General features: G+C 44.1%; 1 protein-coding gene across 1 annotated transcript in view; it reads left to right on the forward strand.

Moving 5' to 3' along the window:
- The window catches only part of LOC141146060 (meprin A subunit beta-like), a 183,547-nt gene that overhangs the window by 98,008 nt on the left and 62,866 nt on the right, over positions 1–22,673 (forward strand). The window contains exons 5-7 of the mRNA XM_073632822.1: positions 2,128–2,343; positions 7,395–7,547; positions 18,586–18,795. Of these exons, the coding sequence (XP_073488923.1) occupies positions 2,128–2,343; positions 7,395–7,547; positions 18,586–18,795 (579 nt within the window). The remainder of the gene's footprint in view (positions 1–2,127; positions 2,344–7,394; positions 7,548–18,585; positions 18,796–22,673) is intronic.

The following is a 22,673-nucleotide window of genomic DNA, read 5'->3' on the forward strand; positions in this document are numbered from 1 at the left end:
CACGAAGTGTAAGGAATTGTCTGTAGAACTTCAAGTCAGGATTGTATTGAGGGACAGATCTGAGGTAGGGTAAAGAAACATTTCTGCAGCATTGAAGGTCCCTATGAGCACAGTAGCCTCCATCATCCATAAGTGGAAGAAGTTTGGAACCTCCAGGACTCCACCTAGAGCGGGCTGCCTGGCCTAACTGAGTGATCGGGGGAAAAGGGCCTTAGTCAGGGAGGTGACCAAGAACCCAATGGTCACTCTGACAGAGCTCCAGAATTTCTCTGTGGAGAGAGGAGAATCTTTCATAAGAACAACCATCTCTGCAGAAGTAGAGTGGCCAGACGGAAGCTACTCCTCAGTAAAAGGCACATGACAGCCCGCCAAAAGGCATCTGAAGGATTCTCAGACCATGAGAAACCAAATTCTCTGGTCTGATGAAAAAAGATTGAACTCCTTAGCCTGAATGGCAAGCGTCATGTCTGGAGGAAACCAGGCACCACTCATGACCTGGCCAATAGCATCCCCTCAGTGAAGCATGATGGTGGTGGCAGCATCGTGCTGTGGGGATGTTTTTCAGCAGCAGGAACTGGGAGACTAGTCAGGATCAAGGGAAAGATGAATGCGGCGATGTACAGAGAGCTCCTTGATGAAAACCTGCTCCAGAGCACTCTGGACCTCAGACTGGGGTGAAGGTTTATCTTCCAACAGGACAATGACCCTAAGCACACAGACAAAATAATAAAGGTGTGACTATGGGACAACTCTGTGAATGTCCTTGAGTGGCCCAGCCAGAGCCCAGACTTGAACCCAATTGAACATCTCTGGAGAGATCTGAAAATGGCTGTGCACCGACGCTCCCCCCATCCAGACAGATGGATCTTGAAAGGTCCTGCAAAAAAGAATGGAAGAAACTGCCCAAAAATAGGTGTGCCAAGCTCATAGCATCATATTCAAAAAGAATTGAGGCTGTAATTGGTGCGAAAGGTGCTTCAACAAAGTATTGAGCAAAGGCTGTGAATACTTACGTACATGTGATTTTTTTCAAATTTTTATTTTTAACAAATTTGCAAAGATTTCTAACAAACTTCTTTCACGTCGTCATTATGGGTATTGTTTGTAGAATTTGGAGGAAAATTATGCATTGTATCTATTTTGGAATAAGGCTGTAACATAGAATGTGTAAAAAGTGAAGTGCTGTGAATAATTTCTGGATACACTGTAATTTAACCACTTATGGACCGCCCCATGCAGATATAAGGAGGTAGGGTGGCCCTCCTGTGTGAAATCATGTACAGGTATGTGATTTCGTGCAGTGGGTCTGGAGCGCGTGCCACACGCTCCTGCTGTGATTGGACACAGTGCGACCCAATCCGCCAATCAGCACCCCGCGATCGTTCCCAGGAGAGGCAAAACGGCCTAATCACTGTATTAGTGTCTGTGGTCCCCAAAAATTGTCAGGTAGGTGTCCGACTTGTCTGCTGCAATGTCGCAGTCCCACTAAAAATCAATGATCACCGCCATTACTAGTAAAAAAAAAAAAATAATAATAATAATAAAAGTTAGTAAAAGTTTGTAGACGCTATAACTTTTGAGCAAACCAATTAATACACCCTTATTGGGATTTTTTTTTTACCAAAAGTATGTACCAGTATGTACCAGAATACATATTGGCCTAAACTGATGAAGAAATTTGATTTTTTACATTTTTTTTTATTGGATGTGTTTTATAGCAGAAAGTAAAAAATATATATTTTTTTTTCAAAATTGTCGAGTTTTTTTTGTTTAAAGCACAACAAATTAAAACCGCAGAGGTGATCAAGTACCACCAAAAGAAAGCACTATTTGTGGGAAAAAAAGGATATCAATATTATTTGGGTACAGCGTCACACGACCGCGCAATTATCAGTTAAAATAACGCAGTGCCGCATCGCAAAAAATGGCATGGTCATGAAGGGGGGGTCAACCTTCCGGGGCTGAAGTGATTAAACAATACCCATATATTTGAGGCCTTATTAAAAATGTGTTATGTTGGAATAAAGAAATATGTTCTGAAAATGCATGTATTGTAAGTCAGATTTTTCTTTTATTATAGCTTTGCCTATTTAATTCATATTAATTGAATGTTTTCATTTTTTTTAGGCAAATTGTCAAACTTTAAATTGTATGATAGTTCGAAATCAACATTCCTAGAGGTTCCATATGATTATACATCTATCATGCATTATGACAAGAAAGCTTTCTCCAATGGAAATGCAACAATAATCCCAAAGAATGCTCAGTTCTATAATATCATTGGGCAGCATACTGACTTCAGTGCCAGGGACATTCTAAAACTGAATCGGCTCTACAATTGTTGTAAGTTTGAAAGATGTGTCAAATGGTAAAGGAAGATTTTAAGTTGTTCACAATTTGCTATCTGAACTTTTTGCATCAAACAAGTACTTGGCATTATACAATTGTAGGGTGCAGGGGCGTTACATATTCTCCCAGAATCTCCGACACGTGAGCTTAAAAGTTCTAACTTCTGTGTGTTGATGGCAAATGGAAAGAAATGCCTAGATGGCTAATTTCTATGCTTTGCAATTACATAAAAAAGTCCCCCCAATGATTTTACCTTAGTATAATATTTAAAAATAGGCATTAACCACTTCAATGCCAGGCACTTTTGCCCCTTCCTGCCCAGGACAATTTTCAGCTTTCAGCGCTGTCGCACTTTGAATGACAATTGTGCGGTCCATGCATCACTGTGCCAACCTAAATTGTTATCATTTTCTTCCCACAAATAGAGCTTTCTTTTGGTGGTATTTGATCACCACTGGGGTTTTTATTTTTTGCTAAACAAACTAAAAAATATCGGAATTTTTGGAAAAAAAACTGATGGGCACTGATAGGCGGCACTGATGGGCACTGAAAAGTGTCACTGATGGGCACTGATAGATGGCACTGGATAGGCAGCACTGATGAGGGGCTACTGACAGGCATTACTGAGTGGCATCTGAAGGGCACTGACAGGCATTACTGATGGGGTACTGATTGGCACATTTATGGGCACATCTATGGGCACTAACAGGTGCTCTTTATGGAGCACAGGCTGGCAGCTGATGAGCAGTGATTTGCAGCTGATGGGCACATCTGATGGGGCTGTGCTGATAATCAATGTGCTGATTATCAGCACAGACCCCCCCTTTGACAGGGAGAGCCGCCGATCGAATATCCCTGTCAGCGTGAACTGAGGAAAGCCCTTTACCGGCACTTCCTGGTTCATGCAATGATCAGCTGTGATTGGTCACAGCTGATCACGTGGTAAGAAGCCTCCGTCAGAGGCTCCATACCACGATCGGAGTTGCGGTGTGTCAGACTGACACACAGCACCTCCGATCGCCGCACTGCGCCCCCCCCCCCCCCCCCACGGGCGCACGCCAGCTCATTATCCTGATTACGTCTTATGATGTCCAATCAGCATAACTAACTAACCGGCACTTCCTGGTTCATGCAATGATCAGCTGTGATTGGTCACAGCTGATCACGTGGTAAGAAGCCTCCGTCAGAGGCTCCATACCACGATCGGAGTTGCGGTGTGTCAGACTGACACACAGCACCTCCGATCGCCGCACTGCGCCCCCCCCCCCCCCCCACTGGCGCATGCCAGCTCATTATCCTGATTACGTCTTATGATGTCCAATCAGCATAACTAAACCACTTTGCCAATGTCATATTGCTATATGGCGGGCGGTAAGTGGTTAAAGGAGAGAGGACATGGCAAGCAGTGCACACTGAGACCATACAGCCCCCGCCCTGCCCCCCTGCACCTAACTTGCCAGAACATCCCTCTACTGTACTGTGCAGTGCTGTCTCCTTATCTCTCCTGTATAGTACTGTAGAGAGGTTGATTTACTAAAATTGGAGAGTGCAAAATATGGCGCATCTATGCATGGTAGCCAATCAGCTTCTAGCATCAGCTTGTTCAATTACAGTTTGACAAATAAGCTGAGTTCTATGATCTGCACCAGATTTTGCACTCTCTGGTTTTAGTAAATCAGTCCTACAGAGACTGGAACTGTAGCCTGCTATTCAGGTGAAGAGAGAGTGAAAACTGTCAGCTTGTTGTGATTGATTGCAGCTTGAGAAGTGTGCTTTTGTTCACAAAAAGATAAGCTGAAAACAACACAAGCCAGGTACTATTATGCTGTCTGGGAGTAGTGTAGTAGCTGGTGTGTTTTTTTTGTGAGTGAAAGCTTTTTTCCTGAGCTGTAATCATTCATTCATAACACAAGTTTACAGTTTCCAATTTTTCTGTGCCCTGAATAGGAGGCGGCAGATCCAGACTCTGTGGGGTTGATTTACTAAAGGCAAATCCACTATGCACTGCAAGTGCGCTTGGAAGTGCGGTCGCTGTAGATCTGAGGGGAAGATCTTGAAATGAGGGGAAGCTCTGCTGATTTTACCATCCAATCATGTACAAGTAAAAATGCTGTTTTTTATTTTCCTTGCATGCCCCCCTCAGATCTACAGCGACTGCACTACCAAGTGCACTTGCAGTGCAAAGTGGATTTGCCTTTAGTAAATAACCCCCCCCCCCCCCCCCCGTGTACTGAACAGGAAAGATGAGGAAACAGGCACCGCAGAATGGAGAGGAGACGGGGCTCAGTACTGTCTGTAACTCCTGCTCATATTTTTTGGCTTTAGAGGGTGGAGCTACAGTCATCAATGGCAGAAAGGTGAATTTATTTTATTTAACATCTACTGCTTGGGCTTTAATGGGAACAAGTGCTACCCTGTTTCCCCGAAAATAAGACCTAGCGTGATTGTCGGTGATGGCTGCAATATAAGCCCTACCCCCCAAATAAGCCCTAGTTAAAGTCCTTGTAGGTCTTATTTTCAGGGTAGGGCTTATTTTCGGGGAAACAGGGTAGGGCTTATTTGGAGGGTAGGGCTTATATTGCAGCCATCACTGACAATCATGCTAGGTCTTATTTTCGGGGAAACAGGGTATGTGCTAAGCCTTTTTTCTTCTGATGATAGTTCTTCTTTAACTGCTTTCCGCCCGCCTGCCATCAAATGACGGCTGGGCAGCGCGGCTCTCGTTCTGGGTGGATGTCATATGAACGCCTCCCAGAACGACCGCTCTCGTGGGGTGATCGGTGGTGCGGTGTGTCAGTCTGACACATAGCTACACCGATCTCGGTAAAGAGCCTCTGACGGAGGCCCTTTTTTTTTTTTTAACAGAAAATTTTATTAGACAAATCAGCATTACAATACAAAATAATACAGTACATTCAGTAAAATAAGGATATAGACAGGAAAAACCACCTCCATCGGGCAGTCATAATTTAGCAAATGTTCCAGCAGTGCAGGTGTCATAAGTATCAGTCATCAATACACATTAGTGCACGACATCATTAGTAAAACCTCACAAACATTATGTAGATATCCAATGTTCAAGTGGGCCGGGGGGGGGGGGGGGGAGTAAGGGGGGGAAGAAAAAAGGGGAGAGATGCAGCAAAGCAAGGAGTAATCAGAGTGAGTAAAGGAAGAAGGGGGGGGGGGGCGCAGGAAGGGGAGGAGGGGGGGAGGAACAAGGTACGAGGGAAAAGGCATGAGATATAGAATATCCGCTATTGTGATTCAAGTCATAATTAGGGGGAAGGGGGTTCAGGGCCATCAGAGGCATCTATCCAAGAGGACCAGATTTTATCAAATTTCCCTGGGCATTGTCTACTTTCATAGGTCATTCTATACAGAGGAGGTACCGAGGTCACGACCTCCTCCACGAGGCCAGAGTAGGAGGTTCCTCTACTTTCCATTTCAGTAGAATTTCACGTCTTGCATAATATAATGAGAAGGTAAGACACAACTTACAATACCTGTCTCCCTCAACATGACGGAGGCTCTTTACCATGTGATCAGCCATGTCCACTCATGGCTGATCACGATGTAAACAGGAAAAGCCGTTGATCGGCTTTTCCTCACTCGCATCTGACAGACACGCGTAGAGGAGAGCCGATCGGCTGCTCTCCTCACAGGAGGGGTCTGTGCTGATTGTTTATCAGCGCAGCCCCACCGCGCATACCTCCCAACTTTTTGAGATGGGAACGAGGGACACCAAATAGCAAAAGTATGTAGGCATAGGACACACCCCCTGCCATGCCCCCTTAAAGGAGAATTATACAAAAAAAAAAGATTAGTTAAACCCAAAAGTGCTTTTTTTACCACTACTATTCTTTTATACTGGCTTTTAAAAATTACAAATGCAACAATTTAGAAATTGTATGAAAGGTTATCACTGGGAAACACTTTTTGAAAGATAAAAAGTGCATTTTATATACAACTATATAGATCAGACCAAAATGAGGGAAAAATGAGAAGGAAGGAAGGACAGAGGGACTTTGATCCAAATCAGGGACAGTCCCTTAAAATCAGGGACAATTGGGAGCTATGCCCCCACGGATGCCCACCCAGGATCTCCAGGATGCCGCCAGGACCACCAGGGATTGGCACCACACTGGACCACCAGGTATGCCACCCTAGACCACCAGGGAAATGCCAATCAGGGCCCAGGCAGCTGCCAATCAGTGCCCATCCGCAATGCCTGCCAGTGCCATCATTGATGCCTATCAATGCCATATATCAGTGCCCATCAGTGCCACGTATCAGTGCCCATCAGTGCCGCCTATTAGTGTCTATCAGTGCCCAGCAGTGCTGCCTATCAGTACCACCCATAAGTACCCATCAGTGCAGCCTTTCAGTGCCCATCAGTGTTGCCAATCAGTGCCCACCAGTGCCACCCATGAGTGCCCATCAGTGCTGCCTATCAATGCTCGTCAGTACTGCATATCAGTGCCACCCATCAGTGCCGCCTACCAGTGCCCATCAGTGCCGTCTGTCAGTGCTTATCAGTGCCAACTCATTGGTTCCACCTCATCAGTGCCGCCTTATCAGTGCCTGTCAGTGCCGCCTTATCAGTGCCCATCAGTGAAGGAGAAAACTTACTTATTTACAAAATTTTATAACAGAAACAAAAACAAAACTTTTTTTTTTCTTCAAAATTTTAGGTCTTTTTAAATTTTTTTAGCAAAAAATAAAAAACGCAGAGGTGATCAAATACCACCAAAAGAAAGCTCTATTTGTGGGAACAAAATGATACAAATTCTGTTTGGGTGCAGTGTAGCATGACCGTGCAATTGTCATTTAAAACAGCGACAGCGCTGAAAGCTGAAAATTGGCTTGGGCAGGAAGTGCCCTGTATTGAGGTGGTTAAAGTAACGTTTTTATATTTTTTACAATTATTGTAAAATATTTATTTACAAATAAACAGGGTGTTAAACACACAATATTTATTTGATACATTTCGACAATATTATAATTTCTGTCATTTGTATAATTGATGCCCTGCGTCTGTTCCTCAGCTACCTCTGTAACTTTCCTGGATTCATGTAATTTTGAGTCTGATGATTCGTGTGGCATGCTGTGGAGGTTAGGGAGTGGCAGTTATTGGCAGCGTGTTACCCAAGCACCAGGAGGACCGAATTCAGATCATACTTATATGGAAAATCGCGTTGGTAAGACACATCTATTATATATATTACAACATTTTGCCTTACTTTATCTACTGTTCCATAACAAACGATTACATTAAACCTTGGGCACTTATAATTTAGTATGCTGTTGGCCAAGTTGAAAGCATGTCATTTGTTACCTTTACCTTTTTTTTTCCCTGTGTCTACAACTGTCATATGCCCAGACTAATGTAAATATAGTTTAAACTCAGCCTGGCTGCAGTTTACAGTGTATAGGCAAGACGTGAGGTGATAAATATCAATAAAAACCGAGTTTTTAACCCTTCCCCACTTTATGAATTGTTTAATATACAGTATCTCACAAAAGTGCGTACACCCCTCACATTTTTGTAAATATTTTATTATACCTTTTCATGTGACAACACTGAAGAAATGATAATTTGCTACAATGTAAAGTAGTGAGTGTACAGCTTGTATAACAGTGTAAATTTGCTGTCCCCTCAAAATACCTCAACACACAGCCATTAATGTCTAAACTGCTGGCAACAAAAGTGAGTACACCCCTAAGGGAAAATGTCCAAATTGGGCACAAAGTGTCAATATTTTCTGTGGCTGCCACTATTTTCCAGCACCGCCTTACCCCTCTTGGGCATGGAGTTCACCAGAGCTTCACAGGTTGCCACTGGAGTCCTCTTCCACTTCTCCATGATAACATCACAGAGCTGGTAGATGTTAGAGACCTTGCGCTCCCCCACTTTCTGTTTGAGGATGCCCCACAAATGCTCAATAGGGTTTAGGTCTGGAGACATGCTTGGCCAGTCCATCACCTTTACCTTCAGCTTCTTTAGCAAGGCGGTGGTTGTCTTGGAGGTGTGTTTGGGGTCGTTATCATGTTGGAATACTGCCCTTCGGCCCAGTCTTCGAAGGGAGGGGATCATGCTCTGCTTCATTATGTCACAGTACATGTTGGCATTCATGGTTCCCTCAATGAACTGTAGCTCTCCAGTGCCAGCAGCACTCATGCAGCCCCAGACCATGAAACTCCCACCACCATGCTTGACTGTAGGCAAGACATACTTGTTTTTGTACTCCTCACCTGGTTGCTGCCATACATGCTTGACATCATCTGAACCAAATAAGTTTATCTTGGTCTCATCACAGGACACGGTTCCAGTTATCCATGGCCTTAATCTGCTTGTCTTCAGCAAACTGTTTGCAGCTTTCTTGTGCATTATCTTCAGAAGAGGCTTCCTTCTGGGACGACAGCCATGCAGACCAATTTGATGTAGTGTGCGGCGTATGGTCTGAGCACTGACAGGCTGACCCCCCACCCCTTAAACCTCTGCAGCAATTCTGGCAGCACTTATATGTCTATTTCCCAAAGACAACCTCTGGATATGATGCTGAGCACATGCACTCAACTTCTTTGGTCGACCATGGCTATGCCGGTTCTGAGTGGAACTTGTCCTGTTTACCACTGTATGGTCTTGGCCCCTGTGCTGCAGCTCAGTTTCAGGGTCTTGGCAATCTTCTTATAGCCTAGGCCACCTTTATGTAGAGCAACTATTTTTTTTCCAGATCCTCAGAGAGTTTTTTGCCATGAGGTGCCATGTTGAACTTCCAGTGACCAGTATGAGAGAGTGAGAACGATAACACCAAATTTAACACACCTGCTCCCCATTCAAACCTGAGACCTTGTAACACTAACGAGTCACCTGACACCGGGGAGGTAAATGGCTAATTGGGCCCAATTTGGACATTTTAACTTAGGGGTGTACTCTCTTTTGTTGCCAGCGGTTTAGACATTAATGGCTGTGTGTTGAGTTTTTTTGAGAGGACAGCAAATTTACACTGTTATACAAGCTGTACACTCACTACTTTACATTGTAGCAAAGTGTCATTTCTTCAGTTTTGTTACATGAAAAGATATAATAAAATATTTACAAAAATGTGAGGGGTGTACTCACTTTTGTGAGATACTTTATATGTATCCAAAGCCATTTTTTTTCCATTTTGGGTACAGGAGGGAATGGTTAGAATCCCTATTAATTTTTTTCACATCTGTATCCCATTGGGGAGATTTCCTGTAAAGTGTCACAAAACCCACATCATAAAACATGATAAATAAATGCTGTATTACATACTGCTCATACTCACTCAGTCACTATGAGATATATTTTCTGTATTCTGCAAGAAACCTGGTTGATCCTGCTGCTCTCTATCTCCACCTTCTGTTCATGTCCCTAATTCAGTTAGGGATTTCTTTATCATACATCACGGGACACAGAGCCATAGTAGTTACTATGTGGGTTATAGGCCACCTTCAGGTGATGGACACTGGCACACCCTAAGACAGGAAGTTCACTCCCTATATAACCCCTCCCACTACTGGGAGTACCTCAGTTTTTTCGCAGTGTCTTAGATGTTGGTCACGAGTAAAGATGTGCTATGCTGAGCTCCACTGGGAAATTCCTTGCTGGGGCAGGCTATGCAACCGGATCCATTCAAAGTGTCTTTTTAGGCTGAATTGAATGGTACCCGGCCTCGTGGTGGAAGAAATTAGGTTTAGCCCGTAACGCTTCTCTTTTTAGAGAGCTGGACCCAGGTATCCAGGTCTTTGGTTTTTTCAGCCATAACGTTTTCCTGGCGGGGTGCTTTACGGGTCCAGGAGTGTGGATTCCCCAATAAAAAGGGGCCCCGGTTCCTCAAGGTTTTTTAACGGAGCCCACCGTGAGGGTGAAGATTGAGTCTGTTGGTTTTACCACAGAATCCCTGTGGCGGGAAAGGTAAGTGGAGATTTCTAAGGAATTTTAATTTTCTTATGAATTACCTCCTTTGAAAGTAAATGTTGTCATGCCTAAAAGTCACCACTGGGGACTGCATAGAGCACGTCCCTTGTCATGTTTTCCTCATAACACTCTGTATCAGCAGAAGCTGCAGACTTCCCTCCAGCTAGCAGTCCCAGGCCTCCGGTAAGATGTTGGGGGATTTTTTTTCCAAAAACACCCCCCACCTGGACAGAAGCTCTCCCTCTCTCCCTGGATAGATGGGAAAGCAGGACGATCGGCAGATGCCGCTCCATTCTCCACTGCCTCTGCACGGCGTTTTTGTCACAGCTCTCCTCCTCGCTGCTCCCCCCCACACGCCGATCCGGACGGATCGGAGGCCCGCGTTCGCACGGGAAAACAACGCTCTTTTTGAAAAGAAGAAGGGGGCACGGTGGGAATACGGAGGGGGCGTGGCTTAGTGCGGCGTTGGCATGCGGCAACGTCCAGCACGGGAGTACACTTAAAAAGCTCCATTTTACTGACTGCAGCTGTCGGAGGGACACAAGAGCAAAAAGGGGGCATGTAAGTGGTGACACAGGCATTCCCTTGGCACATTTACTAAAGCACCAGGCTGAGCACTAATAGCAGCGGCAGTTTCTGGACCATTTGCTCAAGCAGTGGGTGCAATTTCTTCTGGTAGTACCTCTGCATTTGTGCATCAGGCTATGGTCAGAAGGGGAGGTAGAATCACCCCAAAAAAGGGCTCAAAAGGGACTCCCTCAAGCTCAAAAAAGCCTAAACTCATCTCTACTATGGCATCCTCCCCTGAGAGATCTGAGGTGGCTGGTCAGAGTGAGCCATCAGGGCTGTCAAATGTTGCAACTGTTTCCAACACTGCAGCCCCTGTCTATATTACTGAAGATGTTTTTTCCTCAGCCATGATAGGATTGGAGGAAAGGTTAGCGGCTTTAATCGCATCCCAGTGTGGGACAAAACGTGACAGGTCCCCTTCCATTACCCAGGACCCTCAATCTGAGGAACTGGGGACGGGAGAAGACGATTTTCTCTCAGGGGACCATGAAGAGGCTGATGACTCCTCTTCTGAGGGGTCAAATGAAGAAGGATCAGCTTCACAATCTGAAAGATTGATGGTGCATTCTCTTACTGAAATGGTCCGTTCCACATTTATGCTACCCTTAACTGAGTCGGTTGATAAGCCCACTTCTTGTTTGGGTTCACTAAAGCCTCCTCAAGATGTGCATGCCTTTCCTGTCCATTCATTGCTGGAAAAGCTTATGTATTCTGAGTGGGATCACCCAGATAAGCATTTTTTTCCTCCTAAAAAGTTTTCAACACTTTATCCTATGGAGGAAAAATTCACTAAGAAGTGGGAGATACCAGCAATTGACGCTGCTATATCCTCTGAATAAAAATTATGACTTGTCCGGTAGACAATGCTCAAATGCTTAGGGATCCAACAGATAAGAAGTTGGAATTCCTATTAACCACTTGCCACCCAGGCCAATTCTGACATTTCTCTCCTACATGTAAAAATCATCATTTTTTTGCTAGAAAATTACAAACATTATATATGTTTTTTTAGCAAAGACCCTAGAGAATACAATGGTGGCTGTTGCAAGTTTTTATCTCGCACGGTATTTGTGCAGCAGTTTTTCAAACGCGTTTTTTTTTTGTGCTTTAAAAAAAAAAAAAAAACAGTAAAGTTAGCCCAATGTTTTTGCATATTGTGAAATATGAAGTTACGCCGAGTAAATAGATACCTAACATGTCACGCTTTAAAATTGCACACGCTCGTGGAATGGCGCCAAAATCCCCATAGGTGACACTTGAAATTTTTTTATTGGTTACATATTTTGAGTTACAGAGGAGGTCTAGGGACAAAAATTTTTGCTCTCACTCCAACGTTCGCATCAATACCTCACATGTATAGTTTGAACACCGTTTTCATATGTGGGCGGGACTTAAGTATGCGTTCGCTTCTGCGTGCGAGCACATGGGGACAGAGGTGCTTAAAAAAAAAAAAAATGTATTGTTAATTTTACTTTCTTTTTTTAGTTTGACATTTTTTGAAAAAAAAAACATTTTGATCACTTTTATTCCTATTACAAGGAATGTAATCATCCCTTGTAATAGGAATATGACATGACAGGTCCTCTTTACAGTGAGCTATGGGGTCAATAAGACCCCACATCTCACCACTAGGCTGGGAAGCCTGAAATAAAATTTAAAAAAATTAACCGATCACGGCTTCCCAGCCGGGGCGGCGCCTTTTTTTGAATGCAGAGGCCGGGCTTGACGTCATAACATCTCGCCCGGCCTCCGAAGATCATAGAGACTCCGGCGACCATCTGGTCCGCCAGAAATCTCTATGAGGCCGGCAGATCCTGTCTCCAACTCACCGATCGTAGCAGTGAGTCGGTAGAAGCAGAACAGCCGCTATGATCATTCTTATGGTGTAGGGAATCGCCGGTTGAAAACGGCAATATCTGAATGATGTCTGTAGCTACAGTCATCATTCAGATATCTCCGCTCAAAGTCCATTACGTCATATGACGGTGGGCAGGCGGCAACAGGTTAAAAAGCACTTTTTCTCTGGTAGGTTCAGTGACTCAGCTTGCGCTAGCAGCAATTGGTGTATGTCAATCCTTGAGAGAACAGTTTAAACAGGTGCTCAAGGTTATTCCTGATCAGCAGGCCCAGGATTTAGCCGAGCTACCAGGTGCCTTATGCTTTACAATAGACGCTATGAGAGATTCTATACTCCAAGCCTCACGCCTTACGCTGTTGCTGGTGCATATGCGTAGAATCATATGGTTGAAAAAGTGCCATGCAAAAAGCTCCTGGCTAGTTTACTTTTTCACGGTGAACGGCTGTTCGGGGATGATTTGGATAAATACATCCAAAAAAATTCTAGTGGAAAAAGTACCCTTTTGCCAGTTAGGAAGAGGAGTAAACGTATTTCATTTAAACGAGCTCCTTCTCCAGTGCCAGGGGCATCTGCCTCCAGGCAGTCACGACGGCCTCTGCTGTCAAGTTCAAGAGGTAAACCTCAGGGTCAACCCCAGGGACAAAAGAAGCCCTGGAGGAGGAAACCTACAAGACAAAATACTAGTCTCCTTATGAAGGGGCGCCCCCGCTCGCTCGAGTGGGGGGAAGACTTTTGCAGTTCTCAAGGGTCTGGCAGGAAGAGTGTCGAGACAGATGGGTGACTTCCTCAATAACTCTAGGTTCAAACTAGAGTTCCGAAGTTCCCATCTCCTCGTTTTCTCAGATCAAACGTTCCCAGGGATCCAGAGAAAAAGAAGTCTCTCTTTCAAGCATTAGACCATCTTTTGTCTCAAAAGGTGATCTCAGTGGTCCCCATGGAAGAGCAAGGATTGGGGTTTTATTCAAACCTTTTCACGGTACCAAAACCAAATGGAGATGTCAGACCCATTCTAGATATCAAAGATCTAATCTGGTTTCTGAATATCCGCTCTTTTTGCATGGAGTCAATCCGATCAGTAGTCTCCATTCTACAAGGTGGAGAACTTCTGGCGTAAATCGACATCAAGGATGCATACCTCCATGTACCTATATTTATAGCTCACCAGAAATATCCACGTTTCAAGGTAGAAAATCTTCATTTTCAGTTTGTAGCTCTGCCTGTCGGTCTAGCGACTGCACCTCGAGTGTTTACAAAGGTCCTGGCCCCTCCTCTAGCCAGATTGAGGGCCCAATGTATAACCATTATAGCTTACCTAGACGATCTGCTCTTGATAGACCAGTCGGTAGTCCACTTAGACCAAAGTATGATCACCACAGTCAACTACCTGTAATACCTAGGTTGGGTTCCCAACCTAGAGAAATCCTCCTTCAAACCATCAGGGAGATTAGAATACTTGGGTCTGATCATAGATACAGCCCATAAAAGGGTATTCTTGCCCCAGGCGAAGATCAGTGCCATAAAGGAACTGATTCAGGTGGTGAAGGCAAAGAAGAATGCTTCTATTCGACTTTGCATGAGGTTGTTGGGAAAGATGGTGGCTTCATTCGAGGCCATTCCTTATGCTCAGTTTCATTCGAGGCTGCTGCAAAACAGTATCCTATCGGCTTGCAAACAAGAAGATCCAAGCTCTAGATTTCCCAATGTGTCTGTCTCCAAGGGTGTGCTGGAGCCTCAGTTGGTGGTTGATAACCAAGAATCTGCAGAAGGGAAAATACTTCCTACCAGTTACCTGGAAGGTGGTAACAACAGATGCCAGCCTTTCAGGTTGGGGAGCAGTCCTGGAAGAGGCGACTGTCCAAGGGAAATGGTCCAGATCAGAAATGACCTTACCCATCAACATTCTAGAGATCCGGGCAGCGTGCTTGGCCCTGAGGGCCTGGACGTTCAGGTTACGGGAATTGTCCTGTCAGGATCCAATCCAACAATGCCACCGCAGTGGCCTATATCAATCACCGAGGGGGCACGAGAAGTTGTGCAGCCCAGAGAGGTGAATCATATCCTAACTTTGGCAGAAAACAATGTACCTTGCCTGTCGGCAGTCTTCATTCCAGAATAGAATAGAAAATTGGCAGGCGGACTACTTGAGTCGCCCGGCAGTTGTTCCCGGGAGAATGGTCCCTTCACCCCGATATCTTCCTGACAATATGCCAAAGATGGGGGATCCCAGATGAAGATCTGTTTGCGTCCAGGTTCAACAAAAGGATCAACAACTTTGTGTCAAGAACAAGGGATCTGCTGGCCTGTGGATCAGATGCCTTGGTGTTTCCGTGGAATCAGTTCTCACTGATTTATGCATTCCCTTCTATTCTGCTGCTTCCACGACTTCTTCGCAGGATCAAGCAGGAAGGGAAGTTGGTGATTCTTGTGGCCTCAGCGTGGCCCAGAAGATCCTGGTATGCAAAGATCATAGGGATGGCGGTAGGGGATCCATGGACCCTACCACCACGTCCAGACCTTCTCTCGCAAGGTCCGGTATTCCATCCTACCTTACAAACGCTAAATTTAACAGTTTGGCTATTGAGACCCACATTCTGAAGAAGCGTGGGCTATCAGGTTAAGTGGTATCTACCTTGATTAATGCAAGGAAGCCGGCCTCCAGAATCATATATTATAGAGTCTGGAAAGTTTATGTCTCCTGGTGTGAATCCAGGGGTTGCCACCCCAGGAAGTATGTCATAGGAAGAATCCTTGACTTTCTGCAGATGGGGTTAAAAATGAAGCTGGCCCTGAGTACTATGAAAGGCCAGGTCTCGGCCTTATCAGTATTGTTTCAAGGATCACTTTCTTCGCATTCTTTGGTTCGTAGTTTTACTCCACTAGGGCTGTTATGCTTCCTGGGCAGTGCATCACCAAGCTTCCATGGCTAAAATCTGCAAGGCCGCAACTTGGTCTACATGTATACCAATGGTCAAGAGACCATTGGTATAATCTACATTTACCAGATTCTATCAGGTGGATGTAAAAAGGCGTGAGGATATTGCCTTTGGGCGTGGTGTGCTGCAAGCAGCAGTATAAGTCCTCTAGTCTCATGGTGCCCTACTATTGTTGTGTCTCCCTCTCCTCAGTTGGCATTGCTCTGGGACATCCCACATAGTAACTACTATGGCTCTGTGTCCCGTGATGTACGATAAAGAAAATAGGATTTTTATAACAGCTTACCTGTAAAATCCTTTTCTTGGAGTACCTCACGGGACACAGAGGTCCCTGCCCTCTTCTAATACACGTATATTGCTTTGCTACAAAAACTGAGGTACTCCCAGTAGTGGGAGGGGTTATATAGGAAGTGAACCTCCTGTCTTAGGGTGTGCCAGTGTCCATCACCTGAAGGTGGCCTATAACCCACATAGTAACTACTATGGCTGTGTCCTGTGATGTACTCCAAGAAAAGGATTTTACAGGTAAGCTGTTAAAAAAATCCTATTTTTGCAGCTGTGATGGTATCTCTGCACATGCTCAGTTTTCAGTGAGTTTCTATGTTGAGTGTTTCCTCCTTATCACATCTGAGCAGCCCATGTGACTATAGAGTCACACATGTGGGTGTGGTAAATGACAGTCCACTCCCTCCCTCCTCCTTCATGCCCACTATCCAGCTAAACACAATGGGGGGTAGGATATTACATGTAGATTAATGGTGGCTTCAGCTCCCTCCTATTATAAGACACAGGCTGAAGGGGCCTGACACAGCCTGTGATTGGCAGAAATCCACCCACACCATGTTATTGCCACACAATAATAAATATTTGATTCCAAATATATATTTGTACGTCAACTTAAAACAGTTTGATATTACATATTTATTTTTACTCTGTATTACAAATGCTGGGTTTTTTGGGTTTTTTTTTTTAACATGTGACCAGCAGCAAAGGACTAGAAGCTCCTCCTGTTTATGTTTCCCTTGTTTTTTTGATCTGGGTCATTTGACAGCTGTATATTGATTCAGAAAAAGGTACTTATATGTTTTTTTGTTTTTTTTTTAATTAAAATAATTACAGTGCTATCATCCACATACATAAATAGAAGGGATAATGTAAACTAAACAGTGTGTGTTTAGTATCACTTTAAAGTGATTATAAAGACTTAGCTTTTATTTTGTTAAAACAATAAAGATGTTATACTTACCTGCTTTGTGCAATGATATTGCATGGAGCGGCCCTGAACCTCCTCTTCTTGGGTCTCCCACCGGTGCTCTTGTCTCCTCCTCCTCTATGTCTACCCAAGCTTACTATGGGAGCAAACCGCTTACTATGGAGCAGAAGTGTGTGCTCGCTCTCGAGCCAGTCTATGTATGTCCATAGACACACACAGTGCAGCTTGGCCCTGCCCCCCACTCCCTCCTCATAGGATTTGAATGACAGCAGCAGGGGCTCCCACTGCTGCCTCTGTGCCTGTGAGGAAATCGAGATAGGACAGCAATGCTCTTTGGCACAGAGTTGGATCAAAAAAGGGGCCAGGTAAGTATTTGCGGGTAGCTGATACTGGAAGGTTGTTTTGTTTTTTTTACCTTAAAACAGAGAATGCATTAAGGTAAAAAAGGTTATGCCTTTAGAACCACTTACGTTTCTTGTCTTTATATGCATATGTGGTGTTACAAGGAAATCTCTCCAAGTGAATATGATGTCATCTTAGACAGTTGTCACAGGGCAAATGACCTCACTGGATAATTTTCCCTCTATTGCTGGATTAAAGTGGACCTTCAGTCAGTTTATAAACTTTCTTCTATAGGACCTGTCTCCCCCTCACTTTAACATCATTGGATTAAAAAATTGTGTTATGCTGCCTCTAAATACCTTTTCTCTCGTAGTTTCGGTCTTCATGTACGCCATTTGTCTAGGCGAATGACGTAGGTAGCTTTTGTCCCCTTGGCTCCTGGGCTATTATTGTCACTATTATTGTCAAGGGTTTTTTTGCTCGTGAGAGGAGGAGGGCATAGGAGGGTGAAGGAGGGCCGGATGAGGGTGGGAATGGGTGGGGACGGGCAAAGACACGTAGTGCCATTAATTTTTCTGCATGTGGCCATCTTCACTGAGGGCAAGTGAAGCCATGGCCTCTCTATTCCACCCTGCATTCAAAGTAAACATCATGCATACATGCTATGTCCAAATCGCGCCCATGCCTGCACACTAAAGACAGCACTTACAGCACTAAAGACAGCACTTACAGCACTTACATTCTTAAAGGCCCTTTGTTTATATGTTGCTATAGCAGCACAAGTGGATGCGGAAGTTCGCTAACACTGCTATAGGAATGTGTGCATGAAGTACCGAAAGCATTGTGCTTTGTGCGCAAGCATGGCCAAGATGTGGACCTAGCGTGCATACGCAAGATTTTACATACCATGCAGGATTAGAGAGGCCGCGGCCCACAGTGAAGATGGCCACGTGCAAAGAAGAGTGAGTAATAAAACGGCCAAATGTTAAACTGGAAATAATGGAGAATAATAATAAACTTGCTAAATTACATAAAGTCTCTTTTAAAAACCTAAAGGTGTATTTTTTAATATTTAGCAGGTTTGCCTGGCGCTGCCATTCCTCTTTAACTTCCTCACCTGCACTAGTAAAAAGATAGCTGGGTACAGAGTTGTTACTTGTATTACTTTTTTTGATTCTTAAAGGTTTTCATTTTCTGTGTTGATAAGAATTAATGATATTTTGTACAATATTGGCTATATCAAAGTTGCTGGAGATTTATATGTAGTTGGATAGACATTCCTCCATCTCAGGGGGTTCACTTGTCTTATATTACTTATATTGTTACATTGTTAAATTGCTAAAGTTTATTCATTTTTAATTCATATTATTTTTAGGCTATTTTATGCACCTTAGCACTCGCACTGATAATGCTAGTTATCAAAGTATACTTGAAAGCAGACTATTCTATCCGGTCAGAAAATATCAATGTCTGGAATTCTTCTACTATAGCAGTGCTAGTAAAAATGACCTGCTCAACATCTACATCAAGGAGTATACACCAGCCTTCCCCAGGGGCATATATACACTTGTAGACTCTATATATGGTAAGAAATCTATGGTATTACAAGGGACTGCACCAAAAACTGTTTAATGCAGAACACATGCACAGCCAAACAATACAGTATCTCACAAAAGTGAGTACATCCCTCGCATTTTTGTAAATATGTTATATCTTTTCATGTGACAACACTGAAGAAATGACACTTTGCTACAATGTAAAGTAGTGAGTGTACAGCTTGTATAACAGTGTAAATTTGCTGTCCCCTCAAAATAACTCAACACACGGCCATTAATGTCTAAACTTCTGGCAACAAAGATGAGTACACCCCTAAGTGAAAATGTCCAAATTGGGCCCAATTAGCCATTTTCCCTCCCTGGTGTCATGTGACTCGTTAGTGTTACAAGGTCTCAGGTGTAAATGGGGAGCAGGTGTGTTATTTTTGGTGTTATCGCTCTCACTCTCTCATACTGGTCACTGGAAGTTCAACATGGCACCTCATGGCAAAGAACTCTCTGAGGATCTGAAAAAAAAAGAATTGCTGCTCTACATAAAAATGGCCTAGGCTATAAGAAGATTGCCAAGATCCTGAAACTGAGCTGCAGCGCAGTGACCAAGACCATACAGTGGTTTAACAGGACAGGTTCCACTCAGAACAGGCCTCGCCATGGTCTATCAAAGAAGTTGAGTGCACGTGCTCAGCGTCATATCCAGAGGTTGTCTTTGGGAAATAGACGTATGAGTGCTGCCAGCATTGCTGCAGGGCTTGGGGGGTTGGGTCAGCCTGTCAGTACTCAGACCATATGCCGCACACTGCATCAAATTGGTCTGCATGGCTGTCGTCCCAGAAGGAAGATAATGTACAAGAAAGCCTGCAAACAGTTTGCTGAAGACAAGCAGACTAAGGACATGGATTACTGGAACCATGTCCTGTGGTGTGATGAGACCAAGATAAATGTATTTGGTTCAGATGGTGTCGAGCGTGTGTGGCAGCAACCAGGTGAGGAGTACAAAGACACGTGTATCTTGCCTACAGTCAAGCATGGCAGTGGGAGTGTCATGGTCTGGGGTAGCATGAGTGCTGCCGGAACTGGGGAGCTACAGTTCATTGAGGGAACCATGAATGCCAACATTTACTGTGACATACTGAAGCAGAGCATGATCCCCTCCCTTCAGAGACAGGGCCGCAGGGCAGGATTCCAACATGATAACGACCCCAAACACACCTCCAAGACAACCACTGCCTTGCTAAAGAAGCTGAGGGTAAAGGTAATGGATTGTCCAAGCAGGTTTCCAGACCTAAACCCTATTGAGCATCTGTGGGGCATCCTCAAAGGAAGGTGGAGGAGCGCAAGGTCTCTAACATCCAAAAGCTCCGTGAATTTGTCATGGAGGAGTGGAAGAGGACTTCAGTGGCAACCTGTGAAGCTCTGGTGAACTCCATGTCTAAGAGGATTAGGGCAGTGCTGGAAAATAATGATGGCCACACAAAATGATGACACTTTTGGGCCCAATTTGGACTTTTTCACTTAGGGGTGTACTCACTTTTGTTGCCAGCGGTTTAGACATTAATGGCTGTGTGTTGAGTTATTTTGAGGGGACAGCAAATTTACACTGTTATACAAGCTGTACACTCACTACATTACATTGTAGCAAAGTGTCATTTCTTCAGTGTTGTCACACGAAAGATAAATTAAAATATTTACAAAAATGTGAGGGGCACTCACTTTTGTGAGATACTGTACATTAAAATATGAAAACCTAATAAAGTTAGTTGTAAAAATATGTACTATTGGACCATACAATTGTAACCCATTTTCAAGCCTGTCCTCTGAAGTTATAATTCATAACAAATATTCACTTGGGTAAAAATGAACGGAGAAGTCTGGACAGCCGCACACCGGAAGAAATTTCAAATGCCTTTAATCGTGGAACAGGATCATGAAGTACACAAGACACCACGGCAGAGTGGTACAGTATAACAGTTGACGCGTTTCACACTTATACTATACTTATAGCATACCTATGAGTAAGCACTTATGTAATGTATCAGATGTATCAGATAGTTTGCAGCCAGTGACTTCCACAGGTGCCCATAGACGTGACATTGTTGTCCAATTAGGTGACAGTCATCTCATCATAATTATGGAAACAAATTCCATGTAAATAAACAAAAAAATGAAAAGACTGATAACATTAATATTAACTTAATAGGAAACTAATGAAGGGATTTACAAAAAGAGTTACAAACATCAGAGTAAATACATAAGTATGTAGTGGTTTGTAATCTTTGTAATATATAAGAAGTCCAGTATGGTGGCTTGAATTTATGGGAGGAGTCCGGGGGTATTTAAGCAGCCCAGTCATCTGTGGTCTTTGTCGATTCCTGTGCGCGATTTGTTACATCACTAGGCCGACTCGTCAAACTCATTCGGTGTTCGTGAGTTGCGTGTCCGAACTTCCAGAGGCTTTCGGTTCTCCGTTCGTGGTTTTTCGTATTTCATTTCACGAATTGTTGTTTGCCAGGTACCCCGTATCACCGAAACCCTGCTACAGAACTCACGAGTCATTTGTCAAGTCTCCGTATGCAGCCTTATTCAGCCTCATGCAAAACCACAAACTCGTGGGTCAGTTTGTGAGCACAAACACTGAGCCGTTTTTTCATCGGTTTCATTCGTACATTCTCGTACTTTGTTGTTACACACCACAGTCGGCCCATTTTCACAAAAAAACCCCACTGTCTATCACTTCGGTTATTCTAGTTCCCATGCTACCCTACATTCCGCTCCAAATCCATTCGCATGAGCGACTCACCGGTTCATCCCGGCTAGTTTATCATGTTATCTCATGCCGGTTGGCTGTCAGTCGCAATCGCGGCACACCAATTCGTAGCTATGTCATGGCATCCATTCTTATTTCACATACCTTTCACCTCAGTTCGAATCAAGTTGCATCAGCGATGCACCAATTCATGTCAGCTCGATTTAGTCATCTCATTCCGGTCCATGCTCCACAGTCCGGTTCGTTGTCAGTCCCAATTGCGGCACACCAATTCATGCCTCTGTCATGGCAAAACATTTTATTCGTTACATTTCAAATACCTTTCACTCCGATTCGAATCCAGTTGCATCTGTGACGCACCAATTCACGATGGTTCATTCTAGTCCTTCCGTCTCTTGCAATTCCATGCTCCACAGTCTGGTTCGTTGTCGGTCGCAAATCATGGCACACCGATTCGTGTTTCTGTCATGGCATCCATTGTTATTTCGCATATCTTTCACCTCGGTTTGAATCAAGTCGCATCAGTGATGCACCGATTCACGTCGGCTCGGTTTAGCCATTTCATTCCATTCCATGCTTCACAGTCCAGTTTGTTGTCATTCGCAATTGCGGCACACCGATTCGTGCCTCGTCGTGGCAAAACAGTTATTCGTTACATTCTGCATACCCTTCACTCCGATTTGAATCCAGTCGCACCTGCAATGCATCGATTCATGTCGGCTCGTTCTAGTCATTCCGTCTCATACAATTCCATGCTCCACGGTCCGGTGCTCCATGCTCCGCGGTCCGGTGCACTGCAATTGCGGCACATCGATTCGTGCCTCTGTCATGGAAAAACATTTTGGTACATTTCGCATACCCTTCACTCCGGTTCGAATTCAGTCGCATCCGCGATGCACTAAATCATGTCGGCCAGTGTTAGCCATTTTTTATCTCATTTTGTTCCATGCTCCACAGTCTGGTTCATTGTCAGTAGCAATCGCAGCACACCGACTCGCACCTCTGTCATGGCAATCATTTTATTCATTCCATATACCCTACATTCCGATTCAAATCCAGTCACGTCAGCAACGCACCAATTCGTGCCAACTTATTTTAGTTGTTACACCTTATTATCATTCCATGTTCCACAGACAGGTGCGC

This window comes from Aquarana catesbeiana, linkage group LG05 (assembly GCF_042186555.1).
Source record: "Aquarana catesbeiana isolate 2022-GZ linkage group LG05, ASM4218655v1, whole genome shotgun sequence".
Lineage (NCBI taxonomy): Eukaryota > Metazoa > Chordata > Amphibia > Anura > Ranidae > Aquarana > Aquarana catesbeiana.